At 42.6% G+C, this 20631-nt stretch overlaps 1 protein-coding gene across 1 annotated transcript; it reads right to left on the bottom strand.

Moving 5' to 3' along the window:
* Positions 1 to 199: 199 nt before the first annotated feature.
* RPL34 (ribosomal protein L34) lies at positions 200 to 18969 on the bottom strand. The gene is made up of 5 exons (XM_048305244.1): positions 18959 to 18969; positions 2989 to 3062; positions 2792 to 2891; positions 1951 to 2054; positions 200 to 322 (listed from the first exon to the last, which is right to left on the bottom strand). The coding sequence occupies exons 2-5, from the start codon at positions 3051 to 3053 to the stop codon at positions 238 to 240; spliced, it is 354 nt and encodes a 117-aa protein (XP_048161201.1). The 5' UTR covers positions 3054 to 3062; positions 18959 to 18969; the 3' UTR covers positions 200 to 237.
* Between the last annotated feature and the right edge of the window lie 1662 nt (positions 18970 to 20631).

Raw genomic sequence — 20631 nt, 5'->3', positions numbered from 1 at the left:
AGCTGTTGAAAGAAAACCTGCATTGCTGGAAGTTATTCCAATCCCTCTACATGACTGAGCCTGAGCTGGGAGTCCTGTTTAACCAGACTTCCTTCCACTTGCTTCATTTCCCTGTCAGCAGGCAGAACAGAGCATCCTGACTTACAGGTTTTAATGCACCAAAGCCCAGCTCTTCACATGGAATGACAGGACACAGAAGTGGAGATTTCATTTATTGGGCTGAAATTACAAATAGGTTCACTTTGACTTCTGGCTCTGTGCTTGTGCCTTCAACACTTTCACAACGATCTTCTGCTCTTCAATAAGAAAAGCTCGTTTGATCCTGGAAAAGAAAAACTACTTTAGCATATGTGTCTACCTACTAAAGTAAAACCACAAAAAATAAGACAATTACAAATGATTTTGCCATCTCCAACACTCATTGCACAGGTGGTGTTAGTTCCACAGTTACATAAAAAGGGAACCCACTGCTGTTCTTGCCAGCAGCAGAAGACAGGGACAGTGGCACTGTACGAACGTAGCAATTGGGGGATGGCAGCCTAGGGTGCCTGTGGATTACAGGTAAGTGGCTTGGAGGCAAGCAAGGTAATACTTGATGGCTGAACGTGGGAAAATTTACCATCTTCACAAACTTCAAAGACAAAAAGCAGAACTCCTAACTGGCGAATTAATTTCATTCTGGTAAAGTCAGAATTGGTGTGACCAGTCGTGGTCAGCTCTCTTCCTTGCAACTAAAGGAAATTCTACGTGCACCCAGTTATTAAAAACAGGAACACTTTCCCTGTCAGGATTAAAGCTCCTTGGCTATCAACAGGGAAAAAGCCTAGCAGGACAAGTCATGCCAAAATACAGCTATTTCTGGAAGACATGCAGAGCCACCACGTAGATGGGACAGATCTATTTATCAGCACTCACATATCAACAGCCTATTTGATAGTTTTGAGTTAAGAGCGCAATTATATCATATACACTCTTCTATCTTTAAACATTAAAATGCTTTCTACACGTATCTGGCACGTATGGCTACTCCTACAGTACACAAAACCTATCAAAGATGCCTAAGCAGGTGCAGGAGAAAACCTGACCATTATAGGGAAGGAGGTGGCTGTGATTTCTGGTTTAGGCACAGTAAGAATAAAACATACTCATGCACTAAAAACTACCTATCAAGCTCATGAAGGTTTTGGGAAAACACTCAGAAAAAAAGTGGCTTTCAACAGAGAAAAGTTATGCTGTGTCTCTGCAGCTGTAACAGCTCATCTTCAGGGGTGCCTAATGTAATTTATCTTAAAACTTAGACATGCCAAAAAGAAAACAAATGCTGGCAGTACTGATGAAAAAAACTTGCAGTAGACTGCTGCCTCCAGAGACCTGCTCTGATTACCATTCACAGAGATGACACACTCATGGTCGTGTTTTTCCTCAAACTTGCCAAGGAAGCACAGAATATGCAGTTGCTACACAATAAAACCGAATTCAGAGAGGCCCAGCAAAGGCCATTTTAAAGCTTAACCACATAAAGCTGCTTGACATACAAGCAAGTAGTATCTCTGAATCCCAAAACATTTCAAAGAAGTGAAAAATTCAATTAAACTTGCAGGAGGCAGAACAGGACAACAGAACAGGAAAATCTTTACTATGGGGGCTCAATACAAAAGATAAAAATCCAGCACAAGCAGACTGTTCAGCATCCATGCAACAGTGCAGTAAGAAATCCCAAAGAACATTAAGTGTCCACAAAGGAGCTCCACATGCAGAAACTCCCTCAAATCCAAGGGACAGACTAGCACCCATCACTGCTTGACGTGCCCCACGCTCACACTCTCCATTTCCCTACACCAGTGTCAGAGCAGAACCTTCAAAGTTTGGGGCCATGTTATGTGAATGAAGAGATGTTAAGAACCTCGTAGGAAGCAACCTCAGGAATAAAGCCGGCTTTCTGTACATTACCTGTCACGGACACACTTGGCACACATGGAACCACCATAGGCTCTGCTAACGTGCTTCTTTGTTTTTGACAGCCTCATCAGAACTTTGGGGCGCACAGCACGGACCTACAAACAACAAAAAAAAGAAAAAGAAGTGTGTCATAAGACAGCAGTTTTGTGTATCTGCCATTTAAAGAAAAAAAAAAAAAGCAGCAACACCAGAAATTTACTATTCAAGATGCTAAGAAGTGACTGAGGCTGCAGCTCATTGTATGTACCATCTTCAGCATTCCTCAGCTGATCTTTTCATTCTACCCCAGTGGTTCATCAACAGGTTCATAAAAAAATTGGCTAGAAAAAAGACTGTTTTTTCAAAGACAGGAACTGGCTAAAGATCAACATTTTGCAAGCATTCCCATAACTGTTAGAAGCGATGGTGTTACTTCAAGAAAACATTCCAAAGAAAAACAGTTAAAAACATTAATTCCTTTTTCTAAAACTGAAACTTTTCTAAACTTGGCTTACCCTTTTTTCTGCAGGTCTAATAGGCCCAATTTACATTTTTAGATCTGCTACAGAATCACCTTGTCTAGCTTTAAAAATTTTAGTTAGATTTTCTAAAACAAGAGGGTTCATATTTAACAATAATGCAAAATCAGGAGCATTAAAAAATGTTTTGAGTTTCCAAAGCTTATTTTACCAGTAAACTTTACAACATTTGATTAAGAGTATCTTAAAGGAAAAAGTTCTTTCAACAAGAACTGGTCAATAAACAGGCACACTGTATTATTTGGAAAGGCTCTTTGTACTGAAAAAAACACGGCTCCACACGAACACCCTTAGGTGTTTATGATCATACTTACACCACGAAGTCTTCCTGGGCAAATACCACATGCTGACTTGGGTGCCTTTCCCACTTTCTTGGTGTAAAGGTAAACAATCCTGTTCCCGGGTGTTCGGGACCTAGGTACAGCAGAAAAATAAGCAGTTAACGTTATCAATCAAAACTGAAACACCACCTTTTTACAACAGAAATTTTCTTACAAACTGTCTTACTTACAGTCTGGTCTTGTTGGAAGCTGTGTTGTAGGACAACCTACGGCGGTATGTCAGGCGCTGCACCATTTTTCACACCTGAGTAAGTCAAAAACAAAGCGGCACTAGTTAAGAGCTCGATATCCACACGGAAGTTCAGGTTGTCACAGGACCACCTGTACTGAACGACTGTACCAGATGTGAATCAGCAGCTGTCGATTCGATATTAGTAAAATTAAAGCCCTTCCTGACCAGTGACAGCCAACACCACTATATTACAGAACAACAAAACGCGTGACAGCGGGCACGATGCGATCTGCAAAGAAGATTCACCCGAACTAACTTGAACGCTGTTTAACCATCCTGGTCTTGCCTGGATTATGTCATGCGCTCCTAGGAAACTGCTTAAAGCTTTAGCAGCTACGTATTTTATAGAAACATAAGCGTCATCTGCAGCCCCGGGAGACGCGGGCCCTGCTCGGGAGCCCCACCGCGGAGGCCTAGGGAGGCCCGGCCTCTCTGCCGGGCAGCTCTGCCCCCCGCTCCAGCCCAAGCGCGGGCAGCAGCAGCGCCGCCGGTCCCTCCCCACAGCCCACGGGCCTCGGGCCGCCCTTGCCGCCCGCCGGGCCGCGGATGGAGGCGGATGGGCGCCCACAGCCCCCGGCCGCAAGCCGCCATACCTGGCGCCGCCGGACCCGGAAGAGGAAGCGGAAATGCGCGGGTCACCATTGAAATAGGGGCGCGCAGGAGCCCGGAACAAATAGCGGCGCCTGCGCGCTGTGCTCCGGATCCTGGCTGCGCTGCCGAGCGGGCGCCGCCATGGCGTACGGAACAGAGGTGCACGGGTGGCGCCATGTTGTACGGGCCGGCCGGGCCGGGGCGGGGCGCGGCGCCGCTCGGCGGCGGGACCGGGAGCACCAGCGATGGGCGCGGTGGGGGCCGGATTTTATTTATTGTGTGTTTTACCGAAAAACTGTTTTTTCTGAACTATCGGCTTCTGTCCTCAGAAAGAAGGGTTTGTGCATCATTATGGTAATTACATATCTGTGAGCCCAGAAGCCATTCCCCATCCTTCTGTTCGAAGCTCTGAATTACAAGTCACTCATACGTGGTTTTCCACGGCAAACTGGCACGTGACACACCTGGAAACTGCATGTCTTACACTAAACTTCTACGGGGAAAAGGCTGTTCCCCCAGAACTCCTTGAAAGCCTTGCCTGGAGCACTGCAGGGCTGTCCTTGCTGTGCCCCATTCCCCTCGAGATGCCCTTGCTCCTGCCCAGCACTGGTCTTCCCGGGCACTGGACCAGGCAGACGGAGTGATCCCAAAACTGGGCCCTGTGGAGAGCAACACAATACCCACGTTTGCCTGACACCTCCTTGCTGTGCCAGCAGCTGCGCTGGTGGTCTTGGATGGAAAATCCTGGTGCCCGTTTCCCATGACATGTACTCACTGTGTCATGTGCTCCAAGGCAGGTGCTCACGCAGGAGCATGAAGTTGTAAACTTTTCTCTGCTGGTCAGGTCCACCTGACTCAAACTCCCATTTCCAAGGCACAGGTACCCAGGAAAAGCATAGGGAAACAGGACACAGTAAGTGGGACTCTCCTTTAGTACATCTGCCTGTGTTCATCTGTCAGCATGATTCAGGTTTCCTGAGCTGGGTTCACGTTTTCTGACTTATGAAATTATCTCAGTCAGTGAGAGCATGGTGCTAATAACACCATGGCTGTGAGTTCAGTCCCTGTACGGGCCATTCTCTTAAGAGTTGGACTCAATGATCTTTGTGGGTCCCTTTCAGCTCAGAATATTCTGTGAAATTTATTTAATAGCCTGTGGTAGAGCCCTGAGAAAAGAAAATAAAGGAAATAGCAAGAGCTAAGGGAGTATAGGATGGCTTGTCAGTAGCCACAAACAGCATTCCAGTGGTGCCATTTTAATAATTATTAAAATCCAAATGCACAAAAGGTATCCCTGGCAGCCCCTCATGTTTTCATTAAGCACTGTGTTGATAGGAAGGAAAGGAGAAATAGTCCCTGGGCTACACTTCTCCCAGATGTTTGTTTCAGCTCCTATCCCACATACCCAGGTCCCTGCCAAGCTGAGGAGCATGTTGACAAGCAGAGCTGCCTCTGTGCTCTGAAATCAGCATTTGGCCTCTGCTATCCATTTGTGACCTCCCTAATGGGTCTGGATCCCACCCCACCACCTGGCAATGACACATGAAAGACCAAGACATTTTAAAGCACACGTTTCCCTCACTTCTGCTCCCCAGCCTCTGGTGGCAGTGGTGGTGTTCCCATTGCCACACCAAGTCCATCCCCTCCTTCTCACGGCGCGTGTGAATGCCTTGTGGCTGCTGCCATAATCGCTGCTGACCCACATGGTCAAAATCTTCATATAGCATCAATGGGAAACCACCATCTGCAAGGAGGACAGGGTTAGGCCCACCACCTGTGAGCCCCAAAATGCTCTTTTGTTCCACTGACCTGAGCACTGCTCCACAATGTTACTCAGGGACCCACGCATTAAACACATAGGGTGCTGCTGCTGCCATCGTTAGCAGCTTCAGCTCTGCTTTTAGAGAGTAGCGGGTGCTCAGAAAGCTTTGATGTGTGCTCCTGGCCTTATTTACGGGTGTGTAACTCACAGTTGGTTGTACTGCAACCTCCCTGTTTTCAATCTATAATTATTATTTTGGTTAATTATTGACTCTTTTTAAGTGCAAATTATGGACACCAGATTTTTTTTAATTCATGAAAGAAGAGAAAATATGTATGAACTAGATTTTAGGGTATATTTAAAATAGGAGCATATTTTAGAAGGCAAGTAAGTTTCAGAGCAATTAGAGTATTTAACATGAACTTTCTAGGCCCAGAACCCTGAGGGGAATAAGAAAGCCAATTAAATTAGATTAAATAATCATGCCTAAATATAAAAGTGTAACAGAATCCAATTGTTAAAAAACAACACTATTAAATTATGATAGAATAGTTTAGATGTTGTCAGTGCAACAGGTAACTATTTTATTATTGAACAATAGTATTGATACATTTTTGAACTTACCCTATTTAGGCTCTAAACTCAACTGGTGTAGGTTTTAGAACCTGTCAATTAAATTCCAGCCATTTGCTTCTGCCAGTGCACTGGCCTAGTTTTTAAGCATTTCCAGTTCATTTTTTAAGAGGAACAGGGCTATCAGGCAAACGGCTCACCAGAGTATCTAGAAATGTTAGCTTAATGACAACTGGTTTAATGCTATCTAATGTGGGGATAAGATTTGAAGCAGCAGCTCACTAAGCCCATTTTGTACAGATTAGTCAAGTGATTCATGTTCTCTGCTACTCCTACCTCTTCACAGGACCAAAAAACATCTCTTTTGAGAGCAGTCATTTTCCACATCCAACATGCCTCATTAACTCTTTCTGCATTTTCTTCTTTCCTTGAATTCAACAAAGGGGATGGGTTATCAAACGCACAGCCCAACAGTGCTGTGCGTAAAGTAACAGTGGCATGCTTTAAATTTTTCCCTTCTAGGATGTTAGTGGAAGCATAGTATCTGAGGTTGTGGACCTTTTTCCTAGAGAAAACTGGAGGCTGGCTTCAGGGTGTACTTGCTTATTGGCGGTACAAAACTGTAAACCTCTTTTCCACCAGATCCAATTAGAAAGATAATAGTCTCTGATGGCAGTTTAGTAATGGAGTGTATTTTGCACCAGCCAGCAGGTTGTCACCATATTCTGTTTATTGCACCAGAAGAACTCTTTGTGCACAGTTTAAGACCAATTCTTAGTATGATGACCATCCTTTCTTTCTTTTCCACATAGTCCTCTCTTTCTCTCTCTTTTTACTGCAAGCCCCTACCTATGTACACGACCATTTGCTTGGTCACACAGAAAGTTCCAGCAGGGTAAGAGCAAGAGTTCCCAAAGGCATAATGCTTGATAAGCCTGGCTGGATCCCCTTATATTTTCTTCACACTTCTGTACCACTTTCAGAATCTACCAGGCCCCAGGAGGATTCTACTACCACATTAACTTCTCTTCATGAATCTTTCTGGGGCTTTTCCCCACCATAAGCTTCAATTAAAAAATGAGAGATGTTTTCACTCATACTCACTTGCTGTTGTACCAGTCTAGACTGGCAAATTCTAAGAGGCGTGGGAAGGAAAGCAAGCCTGTGGGCAAGCACATACTGGGTACTGCAGAGAGGAAAAGATGTGATGGCTGAGCAGTATGCTGCTCCTGTTAAGTCACAGGCATGATACCATTTCTGTGAACAGCATATGAATATGTGTTTTAGAAATGTCAGAATCCAGCCTCAGGTGCTGCTTGGATACAACGAGCAGGCTTAGGTCCATAAATGTGGAAAGGAAACAAGAAACCTTGGAGAAGTACTAGCGACTGTTGGAAAGGAGAGAAAGAAGAGGTCCTAGGGTCCACTGTCTCTCCAGAACTGATTTTTTTCTTAAAAATCTCATTCCCTTTCCTTGTTAACTATGTGGCATGCGTCACAATCTGATTATACTAATTTCTATCAACATAACCTTCCACAACACAGACCTGTGCAAATTATGTTATGAGAAGCTGTAGTTCATTTCCATTTCAGTAGAGCTTGTTAAACAAGCAAAATTATTTTGTAGCAAAGGGAAAAACAATTTAGTGGAATGCACTCCTAGCATAGGAAGTACATAATATCGTATTTGGGTTGAAACTTTTTCTGTCAAAAATGTCATAACCCTGTAAGAAAGAGAATTAAAATCCCGTTATTTTAATTTACATCTAGCCACCAGATAAGTAAAGTTATCATTGAAATTCTAATTAAATAGGATGATTGACTAAGGTAGGACATCAAAGAAGAGAAGTGAATATGATAAGTCAAAGTCTTATTAATTAGTCCGCGTGGAAGAAATTCCAGGGACGTCAAGCTGAGGCTGCTGCAAGGAGAAAAAAAGCAGACAAGAAAATGTGTGTTTCTTTGAAGTTAGGAACTGAGATAGTGATGGAGGTAATTGTGTCTGACTGGATCCAGTAATGAAGAGCCGTAAATCAGACCTAGGAATCGGAGGAAAGATTCTAGTAACGAATGTGGCTGCCCCCCTGCTGCGAAGAAACAGAATGCAGAGCTGACTAATTGACCCAGTCTATCTCCCAGTAGCTCTCTGTTATTATTTATTAATTTTTAATTTCTGAATTATTTACGTTCTGGGAAATTATTTTTGACAGCCTGTTAGGCGTGCCAAAGTTAATGGAGGATGAAAGGACCGGTACTAGAATTAGCAGGGATGTAGTCACAGGCTACTGAATTTAATGATTTTGGAAGGGAAAATTGATTTCACACAGCGTGTCACTTTATACTACTTTAGGGATACACCAGCTATTTGATTAATTGAGGAATAACCAACTCAAAGTATATTTGAAGTGTAAATGAATCACAGTGCTCAGCTGTTTATTTTTCCCCTTTTCTGATGAGAACACTGAGTTTGCTTAAAGTTGCTGATTAAAACCAATACAGGTAGGCCCCATACTCACACCTGCTTATTTTATCCTGCCTTAAAAAAAAAAAAAAAGCTTTCACCATCTGGAGGAGACATGCAATCCTCCATCTCACTTGGGATAGAGTTCATCCTTCCTACACAACGCCTAATTAAACAGGCTTTGTGTGCACTCCCCCTCCCCTGTGGAAAGTGTTTAAGACAGAGCAGGATACTGAGCCCGTGGGCAGCCCATGCAGCTGTGAATTCTGCATGGTGACAGCTCACATTTGCTTTTCATCAGCCCCGGAGCTGAAGTCAGGGTCCCTGGCCTACGACATCCCCTGCATCGGTTCTCCTGGAGCAGCCATGGTAAGTCAGGCTGTGCATATTCCACTCAGAGCAATGGACAAATAAAGGGGCTCTGCACACCTCTTCCAGGCTGTGAGAACTGCATTTCATCCTTGGTGCCTAATGAAGCTAAACTCTGTCTGCTTCTCATGTCTAAGCCTTCTGACCATCCAGGCATCAAGGGCATGGAGGCAATCCTTCCCCAGCAATATGTGCAATGCTGTAGGCATCTCACATCTCCAGGAAGATTCACACTGGAAATGTCTCCAGAGCTGCTTGGGATCATCACCTCACACTGCTCCCTCCTCCAACAGCAGCCACCCAAGGCGAAGGGCATGGCCAAATTTTCCCTGACTTACAGGGAGGATGTGCCCTGTGCCCAGGATCAAAGGGGCAAAGCACCCTCACTGACACAGTTTCCTGTGGCAGACTTGGGTCAATCACTTAATTAAGGGCAGTGTAATCAGCTGTGTGGGCACTGGTGGTGGTGACCTTGATTTTGGGTATCTTTAATGTAAAGTCTGCAGGCAACTCAGTGTTACCTCCCAAACACCTTAACAATCTAGTTCCCCAAACACTAGTCTAGTTTAAGTCTAACTTTCCCAGTGTTAAAATAAGCATAATTGATGTTACTATTTAATAAAATCTCAGGGACTCTGCAAAGATAATTAAATTACAGTTCTTTATCTGCACAAGTTTTGGGAGAGTAGTGAACACCAAATACTAGGAGTAGCTGCCCCTTTCCTCAAGAAATTTTCAAAACCATCTGCCATAAGTTGACATGGATCCCGTGAACAGGTGAGAAAGGTATAGGCTAGATTCTATTTCAAGTTCAATAAACAATAAAACTCCTTTGAATTGACTGAGACCAAACTACTCAGTGAGAGGTTAAGTGTCAAAGGGATCTGGAATTTTGGATATTTTGCTGTTGCTTTGCCCTTTAAAGTAGGAAGGGCTACCTACCACAGCAAATGTTGACCACACAGGGATGAGGGGAGAGATAAAGAATGAAGAAAGGTCAATCATGCATTAGTTACCTTTTAAAAAATTATATTTGTCTTAGTGATTTAAAGATACATTAACAGTACAGGAAGGTTTTGCTTCTTAACTTCTCTAAGGGGTTTATAATTCATATAAACATCTGCCTAGTTTTTTTCTGAGCACTTCAGGAGCACTAGGGACATTTCTTTGTGATGTTTTACCAAGTCAAACATGTGAGAGAAGACTGTTTTTCTCAGTTACCTTTTGGATTATACCAATGGCAATTAGCTGTGCAAGGAGGATCAACTACAACAGGCTGCTAAAGGAGGTGTGTGACCTGTGGCCTCTGCTTGGCTCTGGGGATTTGTACTTTATCAATTTTTTCAGCATATGAGACTGGACTGGCTCCTAGAACAAAAGCCTGATGCAAAGGCTGTTTTTTCTGGGTCTCCTGAATCTGTGAGGGATCTTTGGGTTTTGGGGTTTTTTTGTGATTATTGTTAAAACTTTCTAAAGAAGGAGCACTGTTTATAGTGTTGATAAAACAACATGAAATACAGTTTTCGAGATTGCACATTTTGTTAGTATCACTGAAAGCACACTCACTGCCATGGAATTCTGAAGAGTTCAATTCACCAGCAGCAGAGCTGACTGCCCCAAACTACACAGAAAATGTGATCTAAATACAATAGCTTAAGGAACAGCAATCATATCTTCAGATATTAGAGAACAATTAGGCAATTTATGCTACTTGAAGATTTACTCTACAGTTTCAAAATGCTCAATGGAGAAACAAATACCTTTTATAGTACATGTGGAAATTAACCCTAAAATATTTACATTCAACATGTGCAACTTACTTTGATGAAGATGATTTAGCGTGCTCTGCTGTTCTATAGTGGAATGAATCCATCATAGAACTGGCTTCTCCCTGTTTCAATATTAAGACAAAAGGGATGTGCTTGCAGTGCAGCACCCTGGGAATTCAGCTCAGAAGTCCAATTAACAACAACTAATTCCCCATACTGCCTATTTACCCCCTAAGATTTGGCTAGATATAATAAATCATGCATTTTGCATTTAAGCTTTTAATGCCCAGAGGATAACAAAAATCTATCCTGATCACTTTTTATTTTCATCATATAAAGAGAGAAAAAAGCATCACTCCTTCCCTCTTCAGTTAAGTGTATCCATATCTTAGTGCTAAGTCTATGAATGAGCTGCCTCCTGTCTTCTCCATATGTCTCGTTACCCTACTTCTCCATAAGTGCCTTCATTCTTCAAGAAGACATGAAGGTAAGAATCCCTTTGGATGTGTGTTCTGTGTAGCTAGCTACATGTAAAATTATTCACCTTCAAACGATGATCTACTGCACATTCACTGGACCAAGTGTCCTGCCCTTTATACTGTCACACTGTATTTATTGCATGCAGCATACACTCCCCACACACCAGATTTCACTGCAGGAGCTATCAAGGTACTGCCCAGCTGTGAGCACATTTTAAAATCTAAAATTATAACATTCTGTAAATGGTAATGACCAGGCTATAACATACTAAAGATTAGGCAAATACTTCCAGTAATTAGAATGATCTTCTGCAACTCAATTTTGCTTACAATGTAAGTCAGATTGAAACAAATTCTCCAAAGGTAAAAGCCCAGCACATTACTACACACTTTACATGTGAAAGGGAGAGAAGCAGAGAGAAAGTGAGTGAGCAAATATGTGCACATGAGGCTTTGGATGTTCCTTGCTAGGTGCAACCTAAACTGTACATTAATAATTAGAGACACATTAAAATATCTATCTGTCCAGATACATTTTTATCGGTGTTCAACAGGAAACAATTAAGGCCTAGAGGTACCCATATACATCCATATTTATGATGTTTTGTAACAAAGAAATAATGCAAATTCATCTTGTTTGAAGGGAAATTGGAAGAAAAGTTAAATGGTTTGAGAAGCAAACAACAGAGCATATTAAATCCGAAAGCATCACGCTGATAGAAACACAAGATGTAACACTGCTGAAAGAAATGCCTGGATCAATGTTAGGTAGCCATGCCTGCAGAGCAGCAGGTTACTGTACAGAAAGCTGCCTACAAAATATTTTTGCAATACTGTACTTTGCTGTGCATGGCAAAAACCCCAGAAGGTGTTATTTTTTCATGAAGCTGTGATGAGCTTGGCTTATGCTTGGCATCAGACTGGCTGCTCCTTACGGGGGTTTCCGAGTTGCATATTTGCAGATTCAAGGCCAACCTTTCAGAGGGGCTCACAGCCAGCTTTCCAAGCACTCGGCTGCCAAACTGCAAGCCTGGCTTCTCACTGGTCCAGGAATCAGAATGACTGAACGGGAACCAATCTCCTATGAACATCCCAGACTAAATGGCTGATTCCTCTCTCAGCAGATATGCCTGTGATAGAAGCTGGGACAGCTGAATGCAGTATTTCTGACATAGTCAGATGTGAATTTTAGTACCTGTCTTTACAGAGATGGCAGGTGCAAAGAAGGGCTTGCTCCAAACTTCTGAAGGAAAGTGTTGGCTTCATCTTATTGCTGAGCAGATTTTCTGATTGCTCTGCGCCCTCCTCCCTGTGAGCAGCAAAAAGAGCAAAAGTCTGACAGACTGATCCCAAATAGGGCTCTGTGGAGAGCAACACAACACCGTGTAGCACCCCACGGTCAAACTTCCCGCTTGCTGGGAAGCAGAGAACGGCAGCACTAATGATTCTTTTCCTTCTAAAGCTGCTAGATTTTAAGTGCTTTGAGGAGATTGAAGACAAGCTTTAAATTTTGATTAAAGGGACACTGCCAACTTACATTAAGCTTAGAATTTAGGGTTTGTAACAGGCAGGCAAAGGTAGATGAGACCTTGCGTCTTGGGTGTAGATATTTCTTTGCAGCAGGATGAAGATCTTATCTGCTGAGAACAGAAGGCATCAAAATTAACTTGAATAGAAAACTAACAAGGTCCACTTTAGTTTTGCTGCTGAGGGAGAAAGAATGCAGGTGGGGAGATACCATGTAGCTTCCCAAATGTAACAGCCCACCAGTTAAGTTTTGCGTGCGAAAAGCTTGCTTGTTTGTTGCTTGATGTGGTTTTCACAGTGATAAGAAGCCACACTAAAGTCGTGTTTGAAAGAATTGACAAAGGAGTAGAGTGACAAGAAGGGTTAGTACAGGCGAGCTGGCACATGGACCAAATGTCTTTCATCTGCTTCTCCTTTATAGTGAATACATAGAGATGGTGAAGCGTTAAATGTGTGGTCCACTGCAGCTGATGAGAGAGTAGTTAATTACTTTCAACAATCAGAGATATTTTCTGCAAATCATTTTGCTATAAGGAGACCTAAATCTGAACCAAATTTTTCAAGGGAAGAGCCTAAAAGACAGCAACTCACTGTAACATTAATATACCCTAGCATTACAGAAGGAACATTACCCAGAAATGCTCATTCTCAGAGAAACTATGGAAATGTGAATCCAGATCTTCATCTGATAAAAACCAGCTCCCTGAACAGAGATATGTTGATTTATAATAGCCACAGGTCTGACCCCACATCCCAATGCAGCCACAGAAATACTCTGCAGTAAAGATATAGCTCATTTTGGCCTTGTCTCAACCAAAAGCTGGAGTTTTGCTGCAGAGTGCTCTGCTATCTTTGCAATATTCATTTGAACAAGACTTTCAAAGGAACAGGCCAAATAAATCAAAGTGAAAGGCAGCAATGACCCTGGCTCTCTTTTAGTTCTTCAGTGAGTACAAAAAACTGAAGCAGACCTCAGATAATAAGCCTTGTGGCTTCAAATACTTGTTGAGTGCAATGACACTACCCCCTCCAAGGGTCCATGCAGCAGATGAGAGGTGCTTCCCAAAGCTGTAGCATTAAATATATAGGATATGTAACAGGAAGGATGAAATAAGGCCATGCTGCTGCTCTGGAGATGGTAGAGTGCAGAAGAATGCTGGGACACAAATTGAAAACTACTTGTTAAACAAGGTTAATTTGTTCTCCTTCCAAAGTATAAAATGGCTTCAAACACTTCTAAACTAGGTCATTTGACTGCTCAAGAAATACATGGTGCTAGTCAGCTGTCTTTAGCAACAAGTTTATTGGAGAGTTTGATTGCATCCCAAAAGCATGCTATATATTTCTGACCATATCAAAGAAAACTCAACTATGTTATCAAGGCACACTAATGAGGTGGTTTGTTTAATTGAAATACTTTAAGTTTCCATGTAGTACAGCATGAAAAAATCATTATTTTCATTAGATGAGCTACTCGTTAGCTGAAAATCTAAGTTACAAAATATCACAGTGTGAGATAATAAATACATTGTAAAACGCATCAAACCCAGGTTATTAAAAGGAAGTTCTGTTTAAAATATAGAGCCATGTAACTTGGGCATGCTTCCTTGTACTAGGAATCAGGTTAGGTTCTTTGAAAAATATAGCCAAACCCAAAGGACCTCACTACGCTTTCACTGAAATCACTGTCAAAACTCTGACCCATTTTAGCCTGGATAAATTACTTCATTATTCTGTGTCACAATTCTGTAGTAACGGGGTTTGTGTGCAGCAGTTGGAAATTCTGAGGGTCATTGAAAGACCCCCATTTTGGCCTTGAATTCATCACTGCTCTGTTTGTTGCAATCATTAACAGCAAGTCAGGAAGCACTTTATAGCTTTCATTTTTAGGGGCAAATGCTTACATAAAAATGTTAAGACATGGAGGATTTGTGAGCTTTATGCAAAAACATACATCTCCATCACATGTGTCTGCTGAGCAGGAGTTTAAGAACTGTACTGATCTCCTCAAGAGGGTGCAGTTTGAATCCATGATGAGAGGGGGTGTAAAGGGAAAAAAATGGCTGGAAGGGTTCTCTGGAGCCTGTCTAGTCCAACCTCTCTGCTCAAAGCAGGGTAGCTGGAGCAGTTTGCACAAAACTGCATTGAGTTGGGTTTGGAATACCTCCAGAGATGGTGACTCCACAATCTCTATGAGCAACCTGTTCCTATGATTGACCACATCCATAGTAAATACGTTTTATTTAAAGTATAAATTGGATTTACCGTATTTCAATACCTCTTGTATTTCGCATATTTTGTTCTTTATTCTCCCTCACTCAGTATTTCTACAGATTGGTAAGATTCCCCTTGAGCCTTCTCTTCTTGAGGCTTAATGAGCTCAGGGTCCTACTGAGAGTTCTTCCTCATCACTTGCATTTAAACATTGACTTGAGATGAGGGCGAAATTATATTTTGGTTATCAATTCACAGGTGGGCTTGGTCCATATGAAAAAAAGAGTGAACTAAGACTCTGTTTCAGCTGTTGTTTTACGTATTTCTACAATGGGGCCAAGTTTTATCCTTTGTCCCTGTACACCCCATGCCGCATGTCTTTTATGTGTCTTAGACTAATGAGGGCATGTTGTCCTCAATTCTCATAGCAATGGTTCCTCCCTAACTTATTGGTACACACATGCCAAGGGATCTTCTCTCTTATCTCACTCGTGCTATTCCTCTCTCTCCTCCCCTGCTGAGGGATTAGTCCAGCAGCCCTGTGAAAGTGTCCTTACAGCATTACTCTGTCACTAATCCAGCCAGCACAGGTCACCAGGGCTGTGCAGAGACAGACACAAGATTTAGAAGCCACATCTTAATTCCCGAGGAGTCCTGGGCATGCATTCAGGTTCCCTCCACATGTTGGCAGCCAGGGATATTGACACATCTTCACAGCTATTGCTGTCCCTGTCAGCTAGAGTCAAGTCAGTGACGCTGAATGGTGCCACCAAGAGCACGTGGACATGGAGGAGATACAGCAGGAGTGCTGAAAGATCCCCTTAGCCAGCGAGCCAGCCAGAGGTTCAAGAGAGCGTATGGATTACAGATGGTACAGTAATCTCACAACTGGCCAAATCTGGAGCCTAAGCAATACTTATATGGAGATGAGCATACATTAAAGGCTGCCAATGTGACAGCAGAGCGGGCCAATATTTCAGCTTGCCCAGGAATGGGCACACTGCCCTCACAGAGCCACCTGCTGAGATCATTCATGCCAGAAATGCAAGTAATCCTGGTAAGGCAGGTGCCTGGGGGGATCAAGTCCTCAGTCAAAACAAAAAAAAAAAAAAAAAAAAAGAAAGGGCAAAACCCCAAGCCCCAGGCCACCTTCATACACCTGGCAAGAGCCCCTCTGCAGTCAGCCTGCAGACTGTAAACTCTGGAGGATGGAGTGCAAAGGATGAGAGCTGCACCCCATGCTCCTGCCCCTTCACTCAGGTATGAAAACAGACTTTTCTTCTTCCACAGAGACAAAGTTGCACATCTTTGAGTTATCTCTTGCTCTTCTCATTTTCTCTGGGTTTTGTTAAACATTTTTAGAAGTCTTTCCTTCTTTTTTTCCTACTGGGGCCAAGAGAGATGTGGCTTGCAGATTAGTACAACTGTTAGCTCCCTTTAATAGGGCTTTTCTTATCCTATTTAAGTAGAATAAAGAAGCTTCATTTGTTAGCTTAAAAAAAAATCAAGACTTTAATTCTTGATCATTGCTCCCAAGCGGACCCAGTTGGAATTCTCTCATCATCACTGATCAAGTCTGAACTTTTTTTTGTTTGCTATTCAATTTCATTTGCTTTCATCCTTTCAAAGCACTAACAGGCTTCCAGCCCTGCTGAAGCATAGGATGGGGCTTTAAGTACATTGCAGTGAAGTCCCAGTAGGAATTGAAAACTGCTAGATAGCATTTAGCTATGTACTATCCTTTCCATAAATCCTGCATTTACATTATATTAAAATTAACCTGCTGACTAGTTTAATCACAAAAATAAATACTCCATTTGGGTCTTCACATTATTTATTTGCTGTAGAGAGACTGTCAGTCAATTCCTCTGATTTCAGACCTGAGAAAAATTTTATCTCAGAGCAGCATAAAAATATTTCTGGTTACTAAGCTGCAGTAGATCACCATCTGGATCCATTCCTAAAATAATAGCCATGGAATGTTTCTCATGTCATGGATAAACTTGCTCTGATGTTTTATATATACTGGGGTTTTTTTCTTAAGAGATCCCAAGATGAGTTTGCAAGGAAGATCAGCACAGAGAGCAAGTCCGCAAAACAGTTTTCCAGTCAGGGTACAATCTATCCAGGCCCCTTCTCTGGTTGCTTGTGCCTATAATTTCCTAAGTGAGGAGATGCCAGAGCAGTTTTTGAGTGAAATCTTCCTTAGATCTGCTCTGTGAGTGCTCCTTGAGGATGAATGTTGCCCAAGCTCTTAGCCCTCGCACATGGAGAAAGCTGTTTTGATAAATTGATCGAGTGTAAGCCACTGCTGGACTATTCCTGGTAAGAGCAATGCAAAGCCTATCTACCAGTTATCATTTTTGGTCTTCAGGGTCCTTGTAATTTTCTGTATGGGCAAGTCCCCTGTTTCCAGAGAGGGTCTGAGTAAGACAGAAGTGCTCTCTCTGCTCAGCCTCTGATGCTTTTCAGCTTAGTTTTTGTGCTGAGGGGGCTCATCTGTGTTTCTAGGTTTCTCCCAGGTGTTACGCGACTTACATGCCTGAAGGAAGTCATCAGCATCAATTCTGGGGGCATTAAAGATGTTTACCTGGCAGAAACAATACCAAATACGTGTTCCTTCAACCACAGTTGGCAGAGAGAAGGAGACTCTGCTGAAGACTTGCAGGCAGGAGTGTACCCAGCAGAGAGCCCTTTGCCCAAGAGAAAACAGGCACACTGCTCCTTCTAGCGAGCAGTGGCACATGGCTCCACCTCGGCCTGGCTGATACCACCCAAATGCCCCAGAGTTTCAGCGCTCAAGGTCTGCAGTCAGCTTGTGGTTTCTCCTTGGAGGGCTGGACTGTGGGAAGAGAGCTCCCTGCACCTTGCCAGAGCATGGGAACAGCTTCAATTTGAAACATATAAATACTTTTTTACCCCAAGCAGTTTCCAATTAACGTGCAGATGGAAACCACATAGATGGTCTGTGGGAGAGAATCCTTGCTTGGCAAAAGATGGATTATTTCTTTTATGAAATGCCATAAGAGCTCTAGGAGCAGAGGGCTTTGTTTTTTAAGATCCCAGCTCCCCATTCAGGGAGCTCAGATTTATACTGAAGGAAAAATATTTCTGGAATGTAAGCCTGTTATTTTATGGATCTGGGATGCAGAAGATAGTGAAGAAAATACAACTTCTGTAAAAATTACACCATTTTGTATGCAAGGGGGGAAAAAATAAATTGGGCTGGGTGAAGCCTGTCAGAGTTTAGTTGTCATTGGCAGAAGAGAACCTAGAAACATCGGTGGGCACCTATCAAAATAGTGGGGAAATGAGGAAAGGCCAGAGTAGTGAACCTTCTCCCACTCGTATCCGGAATCAGCATCCAAAATAGGTGGCATTTTCTTGCAAATTCATCTTCAAATCATCACAGCTTTATCCACAACACATTAAGTTTTCACTCTCAAATTCCACAATGAAGAAGATGTCACAGTGGGACATGTTCACCTCAGAAAATGTTAGGTCGTGTGGTTTACCAATATGAATCCACTGCCATCCTTTATATAGCTGAAAGTGCTACACACCTGTGAATATTAAAACTTTTTTGTTTGAAAGGACAAGAGGAGATGGAGGATTCTAGTTTTAGGCGTTAGACCTAAACACTTTAGACTTGATTTTTTTCCCTCAAATTTCCCTTTATGTAAAACAAAATCAAATTTAATCTTTGCTTGTCGATTGTGATTTTTGAGATAATTACCTCCAGGTAATTATTTTGCAAATAATTAATTTGCAAGCAATTACTTATAAGCCTTTGGAGCTCTTCCGATGATAAAATGGTAGAAAAATACAGAACATGATAATCTTTTCAATCATCTTTTTACTAGCATCACTATAACTCATTCTGTTCTTCTACATTTTTCCACAAATACTTCCAAAGAAGGAATGATATTGCCAAGGAATCACCTTGCCATAGAGTGTTTTTAAAGTGAAGAGGCAGATTTTCTTCTGAGTTATTTTTTTTTGTTAGGTAAATGTGTCATTCTAGTTTCCAAGGATGACTAGTATAACTAATTGCTCTTTCATCCACTGACATTTGAGCTGATTAGGTAAAGGTGAAAGCAAAGGGTCTTTGCCATAATATATGTGGAACATATTGTATATGGAACCCTCAGAGCAGCTTCCACCTGGCAAGATCATGTCCCAGATGGATGTTTTTGGGTTACCATAATAGGTTTATTATTAGTTGGGTTATTAATATAACAGGTTCTCCATAAGCATATCCTAGGGATTGAATGGTTACTCTGTGGGGATTGAATGGTTAATTCATTACAATTTTGCCTTCATGTATGGAACCTGCGAATAATGCATTAACAAATATGTCAACAAAGCAAAATTATAAGCTTTGTTTGGAACTGAACATATGGGCTTTAAAATGTTGTGATTTTTTTGTGGGGATAAAACTCTATGCTGAATTTTGTCATTTTTAGATTTTTTTTCTGCAGATGGATCCATTCTCAATAGAGGGCAGTAGAGGATGGAAATGTTAACTCTTGGCCTATTCACTTTGTTGTTCAGATCAATTCTCTAATATTCTTTTAACTGGCTTTAAAATGGACCCTTTCATCTTGAAAAAGAAGGAAGCAAGAGTGTTGGCCATCTGGGAGACACTCTGCCAACACCCAGATGTTTGCATCCTTCTGCACAATTTACTCAATCAATGCAACATCAAGTTGTGCTGGGTGGGTGGGAGAGTGAAAGCATGGGAAGAAGGGAATAGGGCTTTCCTTGAAGGGGAAAGTCACTACTCCTATGCCTTCACAAAGGAAAAATGCTGTCATGGCTCCATGTCTGCAGTATTAGCTCATGGTAACCCTGGGAAACAATGCTGAATTCTCTCACTGAAAACATATGAAAAGGTAGAAACTTCCCGTGCGTGTGTCAGTATAATTATTCTGCCAGAAACAGTAGCAGACGTAACTCCCCAGAGGTTTTCCTTACAGCTGGTGAACTGTGCTGGCTTCAGCCCCAGCTATGCAAGCCAGGTACCCTAGCTGGGTGCTGGGAGGAGATGGCACTGCCCCTCCAAGCAGGTGGGAGCCTTGGCCTTGACAGAGGGACTGCTGTGCTCAGGGCAGGGAGAGCAAGGGTTGAGATGGGGCTGGGAAAGGAAGCCAAAGCCTGACCGAGGGAGGAGCTGGGACATCTAGGAGCTGGGGCACAGCCAAAGTGGGAAAGGCCAAGGTGGGGCAAATGCAATGAAAGTTGTGAGCAGCCCTTTGGATGTACTGAAGCCTAGACTAAATACCATAATGGAGACTCAGCCTTTTGATGGAGTCCACAAGTACCTCTGTGGGGTGTCCTTGGCAGAAGTTAGGCTAAAAAGTCGGTTTGCTAAAGTACTTCCTCTGTTTATGAATCAACGCAGCGTTGTCGTTCAGCCAGGGCAATGGCTCCTGAGCTGGTGGCCGCTGCTGTCTTGGATACATGGCTAGGACTAGACACATGCTTGGTTGATTTATGATGCATATCACAATAGCCTAATTCAATTCCAAAGGTTAAAAATAGTACAGTCCTTTCCACAACATTCACTGCACAAAGGAAAGGTAGGATGTAAATGCACTTCTAACATAGAACATGAGTATACCTTTTTGCACCTGCTGATCATAGATATGTTTGCCATCCCAATGCCCTCTTCTCCATTTCCCAGCTTGTTCCCTCATATCCATTCCCTGCCTTGCAGGGCCCTTGCCATCACTGCTGTCTCAGATCTGCTGCTTCTCTTAGTTCTGACACATGCAGCTCCAGTGCTGACAGCCCTGTTATCCTCTCTGTCCTATCATCATGTCATGTCTGATCT

This window comes from Corvus hawaiiensis, chromosome 5 (genome assembly GCF_020740725.1).
Source record: "Corvus hawaiiensis isolate bCorHaw1 chromosome 5, bCorHaw1.pri.cur, whole genome shotgun sequence".
Taxonomy (NCBI): domain Eukaryota; kingdom Metazoa; phylum Chordata; class Aves; order Passeriformes; family Corvidae; genus Corvus; species Corvus hawaiiensis.
Note: the sequence above shows the minus strand (reverse complement) of the source record. Positions and strands in the feature narration are given on the sequence as shown.

Bases quoted from the DNA above. Each gene is read 5' to 3' on its own strand.
- RPL34 (XM_048305244.1), bottom strand. From the start codon at position 3,053: ATGGTGCAGCGCCTGACATACCGCCGTAGGTTGTCCTACAACACAGCT. The intron at 2,892-2,988 runs GTAAGTAAGACA...TGCTGTACCTAG, and splicing joins GCTTCCAACAAGACCAGACT to GTCCCGAACACCCGGGAACA. The intron at 2,055-2,791 runs GTAAGTATGATC...TGTTGTTTGTAG, and splicing joins GCCCAGGAAGACTTCGTGGT to GTCCGTGCTGTGCGCCCCAA.